Source organism: Thalassophryne amazonica, chromosome 2 (genome assembly GCF_902500255.1).
Source record: "Thalassophryne amazonica chromosome 2, fThaAma1.1, whole genome shotgun sequence".
Classification (NCBI taxonomy): domain Eukaryota; kingdom Metazoa; phylum Chordata; class Actinopteri; order Batrachoidiformes; family Batrachoididae; genus Thalassophryne; species Thalassophryne amazonica.
Window position 1 is genome coordinate 37,741,094 of NC_047104.1, and position 14,056 is coordinate 37,755,149.

The 14,056-nt window shown below is 38.5% G+C and overlaps 1 protein-coding gene across 1 annotated transcript; it reads left to right on the top strand.

Annotated features, from left to right (window-relative positions):
- Positions 1-319: 319 nt before the first annotated feature.
- Positions 320-13,750, top strand: LOC117523487 (chymotrypsin A-like). The gene is made up of 7 exons (XM_034185045.1): positions 320-412; positions 3,869-3,972; positions 5,005-5,084; positions 9,497-9,575; positions 10,797-10,977; positions 11,174-11,307; positions 13,524-13,750. Exons 1-7 carry the CDS (start codon positions 361-363, stop codon positions 13,683-13,685), a joined length of 792 nt encoding a protein of 263 aa, XP_034040936.1. The 5' UTR covers positions 320-360; the 3' UTR covers positions 13,686-13,750.
- Positions 13,751-14,056: the final 306 nt, after the last annotated feature.

Here is a 14,056-nt window from a genome sequence, read left to right on the forward strand (position 1 = left end):
TAGCATGAGAAAATTGAGAGTTAAAGTGTCTAACCCCGGTGTATTGCAATGAATATTTTCCCAGAAGTTACAATGAAATTAAATCAGCTAACAAAACAATGATCAGCCGAGAAATCAATTAAACATTGATTTGAAGTGTTTTGAGGATTTGATTAAGGTTTTATTTGAAATTTTTTGTGGGTATGTTCTGGGCTCTGATAATGCCACAACGAGCTAATAATTGACCGTTCCATCCAAATGGAAACGTGCACATGAGCTCAATGTGTCCAGACTCCCAGCGCCCTCTGATAAGACGTCCACGTCCTCCTGTCTTGTCCCCTATAAAAGCTCTGTGTGCACTTGGACCGCCATCATCGAGCCATGGCCTTCCTGTGGATCCTGTCCTGCTTCGCCTTCATCAGCGCCGCCTACGGTGAGTTAGACACACCTCATCTCAGTCATCTTACTCTGTGGTGGAGTCTTACAAGTCTCATACTTTATCAGTGGCCAAAATAACTTTGACTTGTGATTAGGGATAGGTATTGATAAGGTTTTATGGATATCGATGCCATTATCGATTCTGCTTATCGATCCGATTCCTTATCGATTCCCTTATCGATACCTCATGAATTTTGTACTAAAAGTAGGCTTTACAGGTTTACTATGTATTTCCTTGAGTCTTAAAGTAAATAAATATAAAATTAGTCACTGTATCCTTGATCTCTGGACATAAATAAAAATAAACAAAACTGTGTTTCACTTTGGAGTTATTAATTCAGACTGAATTCTATCGTTCTATTTCGACTTGTCAGAGAGCCGCGCAACGTTTGGAGCTGTGTGAACAGAACGGAGGATGATTCTCGTTTCTTTCTCGCAACAAGACAGGAGTCCCAGTTAGTAACTTTATTCTGCACAAAAGTGAATCACAACTCATATTCAGGGATGAAAGTGGTGAAAAACAAAAAAAGCTGAAACCCAAAATTACCCCCCAACACTACCTGCATGAAAATGTTTGAATTCTAGAAGCTCTGAAATGCAATCTGGGACTATTCCAGACAATAAACTGGAGTGAGTGCTGAATCCATTTAGGTGAGAAAAAAAATACAACTTTCCTTATTCGGATTCATTCCAGTAGTATTCTGCTCTTACTAGGATACAGCAGTTTTCTAGTTTGGCAGATAGTTCTGGCGGAAATCACTGAAGAAATTAAACTGAAAATATGGTTTGACCGAAACAAACTGTCATTAAACTTAAATAAGACAGGGATGAAATGGAGGTGTGAGAGTCACTCGGTGTTCACAGGAAACACTTATTTCTGTATGTATTTATTTATTTATGTTAGTTGATATTATATATTTTCTGTTGTGTTTCTATTCAGGTTCTTTTTGTCTCTTTCTCTAAAATGTTATATAATAATCATTAGATTATTAATATATAACCAAAAATAAATTTAAGGAATATTACAATTTGAAAACACCCGAACGTGATGACGGCTGCAATTGCTAAATGCTAACTTTTAACACTGAAAATGCCATAGACATGCTAACGCGTTAGCATCGCTCCCGTTTTTAAGTTATAAAATACATCTATCAACTGTTTCAGAAGACCATAACAGGTCGGTTTAACATAGAAAAGGTAAATAATACTCACAGACGTATGCTCTTTAGGGTTTTAGCGGGGGGAAATTAAGCGAAAGAAAGAAATAAACGAAGCAATCGACCGAAGCATTGCTTCAATCTGCGAACCACGCTTCGATTGCTTCAAGGTTCAAAGCAAAGCCGCGCTGCAGAAAAGTTGATTAAGGACCCTCTGCAAGGTCTGTAATCAGTGTAGAGAAATGATCATTTTCCTGACAAACACCCGCCAAAACAACGGCCACTCTGAAGGACCGATAACAGAATCGTTAAGCACAAAGCTTATTGATGTCGTTGGATCGAATCATTTCTTAACGATACCCGAAAGGAACCGGTTCTCGATACCCATCTCTAGTTGTGATGATGACGCAGGTCAGGTTGCAACTAATGATTTTTTAATGTTTGACAAATTGATAATCGAGCCATAAAATGTTAGAAAATGTTGATCAGTGTTTCCTGAAGCCCATATGATGTTCTCAATTGTCTTGTTTTGTACATGACCCAAAGAAGGAAAGATACCACAAACATATTCACATTTGAAAAGTTGAACTCAGTAAAATTTTGTTTTTTCCTTTCAAAAAATGTCTCAAAAAGATGAATTGATTCTGAAAACAGCTAGTGAATAATTTAGCAGTCAATTATCACTACATTATTGATTTATCGACTATGAAATTATTAATCGTGATCATGATTATTAATTATTATTAATCATTTTTAGTCATTTTTACTTCCGCCAACAAAGTTAGGTGGGTTTCACCCCTGTTTGTTTGTCTGGAACCCACAATTTTTCATACATCATTATGAAGTTTTTAGAGAGGATTCATATCCTGATAGGTAAGAACTAAATTTATTTTCTAGGGCATAGGTCACCAGTCAAAGTCAGGAAAAATCATGGAATATTGGAAAAATCATAATCCTTTAACATTGAACTCATTTTCAAAAATTCATAAATGTCAAAAAAGATTGAATTTCTTTATGTAGGATAGTATCCTTTATCAGCTGACAAACTTTGATGCGGATCTGATCCAGATTACAGATTTTGTGGCCATTTAAATTTAACATTGAAAAACCCATTTAATGTATATTTTACATTATATCAATCAATCAATCAATTTTTTTATATAGCGCCAAATCACAACAAACAGTTGCCCCAAGGCGCTTTATATTGTAAGGCAAGGCCATACAATAATTATGTAAAACCCCAACGGTCAAAACGACCCCCTGTGAGCAAGCACTTGGCTACAGTGGGAAGGAAAAACTCCCTTTTAACAGGAAGAAACCTCCAGCAGAACCAGGCTCAGGGAGGGGCAGTCTTCTGCTGGGACTGGTTGGGGCTGAGGGAGAGAACCAGGAAAAAGACATGCTGTGGAGGGGAGCAGAGATCGATCACTAATGATTAAATGCAGAGTGGTGCATACAGAGCAAAAAGAGAAAGAAACAGTGCATCATGGGAACCCCCCAGCAGTCTACGTCTATAGCAGCATAACTAAGGGATGGTTCAGGGTCACCTGATCCAGCCCTAACTATAAGCTTTAGCAAAAAGGAAAGTTTTAAGCCTAATCTTAAAAGTAGAGAGGGTGTCTGTCTCCCTGATCTGAATCTTAATCAGACATTCCCCAATCCCTCTCATATTTGAATGTGAGGTGCAGACTGGCAAAGTTTTAACCGGATCTGATTTGGATTGAGGATTTTGTGGACATTTGAATTTGATATTGAAAAGCCCATTTCATGTACATTTTGCATTATATCTCAATCAAAAGTGTCTCTCTCACTCTAATTTTTCTGTTATGGATTTATGTACACCACCAAAATTGGATGGAGATTCCAATTTTATGCTTGTTTTTCTTCACAGTAAAATCACAATTCCAGTCTCAATTTATTTTCATTTATATAGCGCCAAATCACAACAAAGTTGCCTCAAGATGCTTCACACAAGTGTTACACTCCATAATTTAACATCAGTTTTAAATTAACACTGACAGTGAACATTGGTCCCACTCTGACCAGAGTAGGATCATATGTACACTGGCAGTGTTAATTTAACACAGCTCTTCACAAATCAGTTTGCCTTCATTGTAGCAAAACAGAGGATGTTTAATGAAGTTTCATGCAAAAACATTCCTGTAAGAATTTGTATTTCATACTGACAAATATATATATATGTACACACACACACACACACACACACAAAGATTTAAATAAGACAATGGTATCAGTGTGAAGAATGAATGTTAATTGATTGATGGTGTTCATAGGTTGTGGTCGGCCTGCCATCCCTCCCGTCATCACCGGATACTCTCGTATCGTGAATGGCGAAGAGGCAGTGCCTCACTCCTGGCCGTGGCAGGTTTCCCTGCAGGTAAGCACTCATAATTTAGACTTATGATGACCCACATCATGATTCATCCTCATAAATATTTATAATTTAAAGCCAGTTTTTTAAGAATTTTGACTTTTAGTGTGACAGTAAAATTTTGTTAATTCAATGCTCTATAAATCTTGTGTTTCTTTAAACATCTTTCCTTGTTTATTTGTCTTTTTGCTTGATTGTGTGTGTGGGGGGGGGAGGGGTTCTCTTGTTTTTGGCTGTGTCTGATTTTCTTGCTTACTTGTTTGTTTGTATGTTTGCATGTTTGTTTGTTTGTTTGTGTGGTTATGATTGAGTTTGTTTTTTCTGACTTTTATTGTTTGCATGGCTCTTTGTTCACTTGTCTTTCTGACTGTCTGCCTGTTTGTTTCTTGTATTTGTGGTTGTGTTCGCGTGCTTGTTTGTCTGTTTCTGACTGTCTGCGTGTTTGTTTTTCTGTGTTTGTGGCTGTGTTCGCGTGCTTGTTTGTTTGTCTTTCTGAGTGTCTGCATGTTTGTTTCTTGTGTTTGTAGTTGTGTTTGCGTGCTTGTTTTTGTCTTTCTGTCTGCGTGTTTGTTTCTTGTGTTTGTGGTTGTGTTCACGTGCTTGTTTGTTTGTCTTTCTGACTGTCTGCCTGTTTGTTTCTTGGTTTGTGGTTATGTTCTCATGCTTGTTTGTTTGTCTTTCTGACTGTCTGCCTGTTTGTTTCTTGGTTTGTGGTTATGTTCACGTGTTTGTCTTTCTGACTGTCTGCCTGTTTGTTTCTTGGTTTGTGGTTATGTTCACGTGTTTGTCTTTCTGACTGTCTGCCTGTTTGTTTCTTGGTTTGTGGTTATGTTCACGTGTTTGTCTTTCTGACTGTCTGCCTGTTTGTTTCTTGGTTTGTGGTTGTGTTCACGTGCTTGTTTGTCTTTCTGACTGTCTGCCTGTTTGTTTCTTGGTTTGTGGTTGTGTTCTCGTGCTTGTTTGTTTGTCTTGCTGTTTGTGTGTTTCAGTTGCATTTGTTTCATAAATATTTATTGTTGGTTGCGTGTTTGTTGTCAGGATTACACCGGTTTCCACTTCTGCGGTGGTTCTCTGATCAGTGAATACTGGGTGGTGACAGCTGCTCACTGCAATGTCCGGTGAGTCCTCTTGGAGGCGCTGCTGCAAGATTAACAGTTTACTCTCACAACCAATGAGCACATGACAAACACTAACATTCATAAAGCTCCACTTTTAGAGTTGAAACAATGTGGTCTTTTGCGCAAGTCATCATTTGACTTTAAGGATAACTACACCCAAATTAGCTGAACACTAAAGTATCTTTACTGCATAGTGAGGCTTCAAGGAAAAAGCAAGGAAACGGAAAAATAAAATCCTTTAGTTTGGACATTTTAGAGAAAAATTTGCCCATGAAGCACAAAACACAAAAGCACAAAGTCCATAAACTTTGTGCAGAAACAATCAGAACACTCAGAGCACAAACCTCCACCAAATGAGTAATAATGAGGAGAACCTTTATTACCTCTGGTAACTACCAACACAGTACATTTTGCAGAGCAAAATAGACTGCCAGAATACAGCTGCTGGTCCTCCAAGTCGTGTAAAATCAGCACTGTCACAGTGTTAAATCAGCTCTGTCATAGTGTTAAGCCTAGTTGATAAACTTCATTTAAGGTCGATTTAAGCTCGTGATCTTTTATTCTAACACTATATGGAAGAGGAACAATTGTACTCATGCAGAGCCTATTTCATTCTGCTGTGTTATCAGAGGTGATAAAGGCGATGCTCATTTTTACCCTTTTGGCAGTGGTGTGCACTAAGTGCCCCTTCTGTTTACAAAGTTTGTGCTTTTGTGATCAGTACTTTACTGCAAAATTGTCCCTAAAATGTCCAAATTAAAGCATTTTCTTTTTTCCTTATTTTACTCTTGAAGTTGAAGCTATTTTAAGTAAGTTTCCCCAAACTGGTTTTGGGTTATCTTCGTGTTATTGTGCGATACCATTAAATTCAAGAGCTCTTGCTGTTGTACCTGCATTAATGGTAAATGACCATCAGATGGAGATATTGCTCCATTTCAAGAGCCTTTTTGACACAACATTGACCAAACTGTTGTTTATAATCGTAGATATTCTTATGAAAATTAAGTTGTGACAATGAAAATCCATTTCAAATCCATTTATAAGTGATACAGTTTTGCCCACTAGAGTGAAAGGCTGTTTAGCTCAGTGTCACACATTGTTGATGAAAACAGAAACAGGCTCACAGCTGATAACGCAGAGAAGCTTCTTTTCATCAAAAAGAATCTGCTCCTCACATTTTCAAAAAAGGCTTTTCATCCTCACAGACAGTAGTGGGCACAGATAACCTCATAAACCTCAGGTGCTTTTTAACTCTCTGAATTCGCTCATTAATCCTCATGCGAGCAATCTTACTGTGCCCTTGGCCAGCCTTTGTGAAGATTTTCTCTCTTATTTCAGAGATAAAATCTCTGATCTTAGATCATCTCCTGTATTTGAGGTGGCGTCAGCAGATCCATCCATGTGTCATGCTGTTTTTGATTGTTTTAATCCTGTATCTACTTGTGAGCTGACTAAAATTGTTAATCATTTTAAGTCTTCTTCCTGCACTTTGGACATTGTTCCAGGTCATTTGTTTAAAGATGTTTTTCAGTGTATTGGTCCATACATTGCTGAACTTGTGAATGCTTCTCTATCAAGTGGCTGTTTTCCGTCAGCTCTTAAACATGCTGTAGTCCAGCCGCTCATCAAAAAGAGCAATCTTGACCCAAATGTGTTGTCCAACTATAGACCAATCTCTAAATTGCCATTTGTGTCTAAAGGTTTAGAGAAAGCTGTCTATGACCAATTGCAGGCTTATCTGGATCTTAATGAAATAGGGGAGAAGTTTCAATCTGGTTTTAAATTAAGACACAATACTGAAACAGCCCTTTTAAAAGTTTTAATGACCTTCTTTTAACTGTTGATGCTGGGAACTCTGCAGGTTCTTCTACTTTTAGATTTATCTGCAGCCTTTGACACGGTGGATCACAGTGTCCTTGTGACTCGCCTCGAGATGCACATAGGTATTAAGGGTTCAGCGCTAAATTGGTTTCGGACCTATCCTTCCAACAGAAGTTTTTCGGTTAATGTAGGACAGTACTCTTCCTCTGTGTCTCTTCTTAAATATGGCGTGTCCCAGGGCTCAATTTTAGCACCACTTCTCTTTGCTTTGTACATGATCCCTCTTGGGTCTGTTTTTAAAAAGCACAATGTCTTTTTTCATTGTTTTGCAGACGACATTCAGATTTACCTTCCTGTAATTTCCTGTGATACCCAGGCTGCTGTAAAAATACTACAGGACTGTCTGAATGATGTACAAGTCTGGATGAGAGCTAATTTTCTGAATCTTAATAAAAATAAAACTGAGATTTTAGTGTTCGGGCAAAGTAACCCTCTACAAGGACAAGACAGTGCTATTGATCCTCTGTGCACTTTTTTCTGCCCTTTTGTAAAAAATCTAGGGGTGATAGTTGACCCATTGTTCAGATTTGATAAGCACATCAGCTCTGTCATCAGGGCCAGCTTTTTTTCAGCTGAGGACTCTTTCCAAGATTAAATCTTGTTTTACTCGAGTTGATTCTGAAAGAGCTATCCATGCATTTATAACGTCACGTCTGGATTATTGTAATGCTCTGTACATTGGGTTGGACCAGCCCTCCCTACAGCGCCTGCAGAGTGTACAGAATGCTGCTGTATAGGCCCAATGTATCTGAGTGAGCTCTTGCAGCCGTACACTCCACGTAGGGCTCTGAGGTCAGCTGACCTACTTCTCCTGGCTGTTCCTAAAGCCAGGCTTAAATCCAGAGGTGATAGAGCCTTTTCTGTGGCAGCACCACGACTCTGGAACGATCTTCCGCGGTCAGGTCCTCAGAGTCGGTGGGACAGTTTAAGTCCAGACTGAAAACTCATCTCTTCTCTCTTCTCCAAAAGCTTGTTTACGTTTTGCTTCTGGAAACACGAGTCCGACGTGTGGTTTTTGAACATACAATGTGTGTGAGAATATAAATCGGCGCTCTGTACTTTTACACTGTGCGGTTCTGTAGTACAGTTTGAGCTGGAACCAAGTACAATGATTGAAAATATCATACAGTGTCTGCCCAGCTTCAGGACAAATACTGCCATGAACACTACTGGCCAGTAGATGGCAGTAGAGACTGTGAAAACGTGCCAAAACAAAATTCCAGATAATCCATGTCTGCTACAATTAAGATGTGTGGAATTTAATAAACGCAAACACAATAACAACATCTATAAACCCAGAGAATATATTCATGAGAGTTTTAGGCACTAGAGTTTAATGCTGTTGTCCATGGAGCCTGATCAGAGTGTCTCAAATTCATTTCTCCTGTTGTGAACGTACTGAGATTACCCTATCCTACCCATAATGCACTTGGAACAGTATGTCCACAATAAAACCTTAAAAATTAGTGCATTACTTTAAAACTAAAACATATATCTGATATTTTCACTTTATAAAACTTCAGATGTGACGTTAATTTAAATAACTTGTCCGAAATTAGTTTGGTTAAAATTTGAACCCTAAGTTAAAAATGTATGCCTCTGGATGACTTGGGTGATATTGCCTGCGTATCAGTATGGGCTTAAAAGAATTTTTTTTTTTTTTTTTTGTGACCAGTTCTCCTTTGACTGCAGAGAATAGAGTGGTTTCTTCTAGAAGCTGCTCTCATCTGTTTGCAGAGAGTAGAACTATACATCTGCTATGAAACATTTCACAGGTAGGTGCAAAACTGATTTTACATTTTATAGTTTGTAGCTATTCAGCTTTGTTTACGATGTCAGACAAAAATTTATCGGAAGATAATTAGTCTAATAATGTTTTTTAAAGTTATCTGAAAAGATAATCCTATAATGAAAACATTATCTTCGATAATTATCGGATTATCGTAACTGTGCCCACCACTGCTCACAGACATAAGTAAAGTTAGCAATGGGCATTTTCAGTTTGGTTCCTGGTGTTGTATATTTTGTTGTGCTGAAGTCCACAGGTTACATTTCGGTGAGATGTCTGGCAGTGTTATGTTTGTTAAGAAACACACGGTTAATGTCAAAGGACAATTTGTTGTCGTGAAAAAGTGATGTTACATGATTTAAGTGAAATGTAAATAAAATAAAAACAAAGCTAATGATAATGGTAGCAGTTACAGTCAAAAAGTAAGGAACAACTGATGAATAAAACATGTTTTCAGAGTCATCTTAAAACGGTAATGGTATCATTAAGTATTCATATCGTATCGGTGAGTACCCAAATGTATGTACTCATCCTTGTACTCAGTCTGGAAACAAGGTGTATCGTGCATCTCTAATTTCAACACAGCTGCACAGGAATCACATTTTTATGAGAAATAACAACTTAAACTGGTGGAGCTTTTAACTGGACCTCTGTGTAAAAAAAAAAGAGCAGATGTGTTTTGAAGGTAATTCAGTTTGCATTGATCTACTTGGACTAATGAGTTTCATTGTGATTCCTGCAGGACGTCCCATCGTGTGATCCTGGGTGAGCACGACCGCTCCTCCAACAGCGAGAGCATCCAGGTCATGAAAGTGGACAAGGTCAGTCTTTCCCGCGTGTTCCTGCTCAGATGTGGTCTGGTCTTGTCCAATTTCCACTTAAGAGAAAATTAGCAAGCACGGTGTTATAAACCTAGAATTATATATAAATTAAAGATGACACACCCACAAATAGATACATGATTGATACTGTACCAAATCAGGATCCCTCCAGATTGTGCAGCAGGATACAGACCAACATAAACAAGCTGGTAAAAAGCCACCAGACAGTCCGAAATATAAAGTAACATTCCATCATTTAATGCACATTGTGTGATTTAACATTTTAGAAAATTGCAACTTTACGAAAAATGCTGAAAAATGAAATTTTAATTTATTAAGTAGGCTTTTAAATGAGCCATGTTTGATGACAATCAGACTTCTTTATGAAATATTTCACAAGAGAAGAAGCATTTTCTATGTTTTATGTCTTTGCCTATAACAGAGATTATACCTTATCAATATGGCTGCCAGCGTTACCTACATTAGCCAAGGCAAGCCATGTTGAGTGCCAGGAGCTTGTTAAAAAGCACACACATTGTACAGTAGCATGCTAACACTTGCATCTAAGCTCATTAAACTAATGCTTGTGTTGTAAAAGTGAAAATTATGGTAGTAATGCTGTAATTAATGATGTATTGTAGCATGCTACTTTTAGCATCAGCTGTACAGTCAGCTAAATATTAAATTAAAATAGCTTCACAGAGTTGAAGCATTGTACTTTTTACAGTGATTTAAAATAATAAGGTGTTCATTAGGATGATGGCCTATGGGAAGAATCTAGGTTTGGAAGACTAATGAAAATTATTAGTCAACTAGTTGGCTACCTTTGATCATTGACAAGTCGATTAGTCGGCAACTCAATTAGACATTGAATGAATTAAGCCAATTTTGAATCTTCAGGGTGACACTCAAATGTGACATTTATTTTAACAAATATAAGCACAAAATTACAAATATAAAAAAGCATTAGCATGAAGACAATACCAGCATTCATTTACTAGGCATATACTGCCTGTTTGAGCTGAATAATCAACTAGTTGACTAATAAAAAATAGTCAGCTAGTTGGATGTTAGCTAGTTGTAGCTGACTATTATGACTTGTCATCCTATCCCTAGAAGAAACTATTCTTGCATCTAGTTTTTCTCTTATCCAAAGTGAAATTCCACGTATTTTCTTTCTCACTGTCATCATGTGAAATTAACATAAAGTTTCCCTAAAAGGTCTTCAAACACCCAAAATACAACAGCTACACCATCAACAATGACATTCTGCTCATCAAGTTGGCTAGCCCCGCCCAGATGAACATGCGCGTTTCCCCGGTGTGCGTGGCTGAGGCTGGTGACAGCTACCCTGGAGGCATGAAATGTGTAACTACCGGCTGGGGCTTGACCCGCTACAATGGTGAGCTGAGAAAAGTACCAGAGGGCACTGCCCTGCAGGCAGAAGAGAACATCCTGCTAGTCTGTTGTATTGTTGTAATACGTCATATTGAACAACAGGTGTAGGTGTTTTGGTGTCCATGAGTAACCACTTCTTCACAGTGGAAAGCAAAAGCTCAGGATGTTTTTTAAGTGTGCCCTGTGATGTGTTGGTGCAGCTTCTAACACCCCCCCCAGGCTGCAGCAGGCCGCCCTCCCCCTGTTGACCAATGAAAACTGCAGTCGTTATTGGGGCAACAAGATCACCAACCTGATGATCTGCGCTGGAGCCTCTGGAGCCTCCTCCTGCATGGTGGGTGGTTCAGTCAGATCTCAGAAAATAATGGATACAAACAATTTCAGCCAGTCAGAAGGCAGATTAGGTCTTGGCATAAATTTAATTTCCCTTTTAACTGCTTAAAACTGAACTGGCCCTGGAGGCCTAGCACCCAATAATTAGTGTTTGCAAGTTTTTGTTTTCAACAAAATGGCAAAATATGGACGTCTATGAAAAGTTTACATTCTCCAGGTGATAATGATCCAAACCACAACATGATTTTGATGCTGCTACTCTGATTGAAATAGAATGAAAACAAAAGATAGCCCCCAGGGTAAAAGCTTAGCTTCCTTACTCCTTGATGCCATTTCTGGCTCCTATAATTCAGCAGTAGATTAGGATTTAATTATTGGGTTGTTGGCCCTACTATATTTTGTTTAGCCATGGCAATGGCCATGTCATATATTTTACTCCTTTGAACAACCAGCCATGTCAATGGACAAAAAAGTGAAGCTGAAGATGTTGAAGATGTTTTGTTTGTTTGTATGTAATTTGCAAAAAAAAGTCAATTACTTGACTATCTCTGTGTGCATGACTTAATATTAGTGTATAATAGTAGTCATAGGTGTATCTATACTATAATAGACAAATGGTCTGTGTGTGTGTGGCTTTGATCACGCAAAATCCGGGGAGAGCTGACATTTGCCATTTTTACATGCTTATGTATTTTGGGTCAAGGATGAACGCTCCCAAAACGGAAAGTTAATAGGACTAATATTATTGGAGAAATGATCAATTTTAACTAACCAATAAACAATGAATGTTGTGTTGTAATGCACCATGGGAGTTTGGGGTTTGGGGGTTTTACGTGTTGTTATTGTGGTTCAAGTTAGTTTAACAGTGTTGTTAGTGTTATTGATTTATTGTGATTTTGTAGTTCAATTGGTTTAGTAACTTTATTTAAGTTATGTTGCTGTTACCATGACTGAGTTCATTATCATGTTGCTGACACCATGAGTGAAATGTGTATTGTGTTTGATCACCACACTGTTTGTGTGTAAAATTAGAAGCACCTGCATGAGATAAAGACCAACGGCTGTGCGTGATTGCATGCAAGTAACTTCGATCAGGGACAAACAGAGCACAGTTGACATTTTCCTTTTGGCATGCTTATATATTTTGGGTCAAGGATGAACGCCACCAAAATGGAACACTGAAACACTGTGCATTTTACTGAGGAGTGGCTTCCGTCTGGCCACTTTACCATACAGACCTGATTGGTGGATCACTGCAGAGATGGTTGTCCTTCTGGAAGGTTCTTCTTTCTCCAAAGAGGAATGCTGTAGACAGAGTGACCATCAGGTCCTTCTTCCTCAATTACTCGGTATAAACGTGCGACCAACTCGAGGTAGAGTCCTGGTGCATCAGAACGTCTTCCATTTATGGATGATGGAGGCCACTGTGCTCATTGGGGCCTTCAAAGCAGCAAAAATGTTTCTGTACCCTTCCCCAGATTTGTGCCTCAAGACTACAGACAATTCTTTTGTCTTCATGCTTGGTTATATGTAGACAGGTGTGTACCTTTCTAAATCCAGTCCAAACAACTGAATTTACCCCAGGGGGACTCAATTAAGCTGTAGAAACATCTATAGGATGATCAGTGGAAACAGGATGCACCTGAGCTCAATTTTGAGCTTCAAAGCAAAGGCTGTGAAAACTTATGTGAAACTTTTTTCACATTGTCTTTATGAGGTATTGTGTGTAGAATTTTGAGAGAAAAAATGAATTTCATTCATTTTGGAATAAAGGCTGTAATAAACCAAAATGTGGAAAAAGCAAAGTGTTGTGAATACTTTCTGGATGCACTGTAACTCCAGTTGTCGATGGAATATGGGCAAGGGGGGCTATGAACCTGTAACATGCTGGGAGGCCCGATTCCTAACTGCAATTACTTGCAATAAACACATTTTATTAAGTGAATAAATGTTAACTTTTTTTTTATAATATTTAGTCAGAAGAATAACAGTTAATATGTTAAATTTTTAACATAGGTGCAGAAAAACAAGGTGCAGATGACAATAAAAAGTAAAATGGCTTTTGCAATAATTTATAAGCTTTGTGAATCAATGACTTGAAGCTGGAAGTCAGTTGTCTTATTTTCAGTTCAACATAATAGGCAGGTTAAAGTAGACAGACTAATAAGTGAAAGTGAATAAATTTTGTTTACCTTTTGGGCTTCTCTGGTGTTTCAGGGTGATTCTGGTGGTCCTCTCGTCTGTCAGAAGGGTGGAGCCTGGACTCTGGTTGGTATTGTTTCATGGGGCAGCGGCAACTGCTCCACCTCTATCCCTGGTGTGTACGCCCGTGTCACCGAGCTGCGAGCCTGGATGGACCAGACCATTGCTGCCAACTGAAGCCTATTCACATCAGTTTTTACTTTGATGATGAACTCTAATAAAACCAAATTGTAGCTTCAACATGTGTGTCTTGATGACTGTTGTGTGAAGGTCATTGTGCCGAACCTACTGTTCTTGCAATAAAACAACCTCACTGTTTCATTTTGGGATTACTGGGAATGTTCTTGCATGGATGACATCATACCTAACCAGTTGTTCTCACAGTGTCTTGTATAACAACACTACCTTGGTGACATGAAATTTGGGGTTCCACAGGGGGGTCCGTGTGTGAGGTCCTTCTTAGGCCCCCTGCTTTATACAGCGCTCCTTGGGCACGTATTGCAGCGCTTTGGGATTACCTTTCATTGCTATGCTGATGATATTCAGTT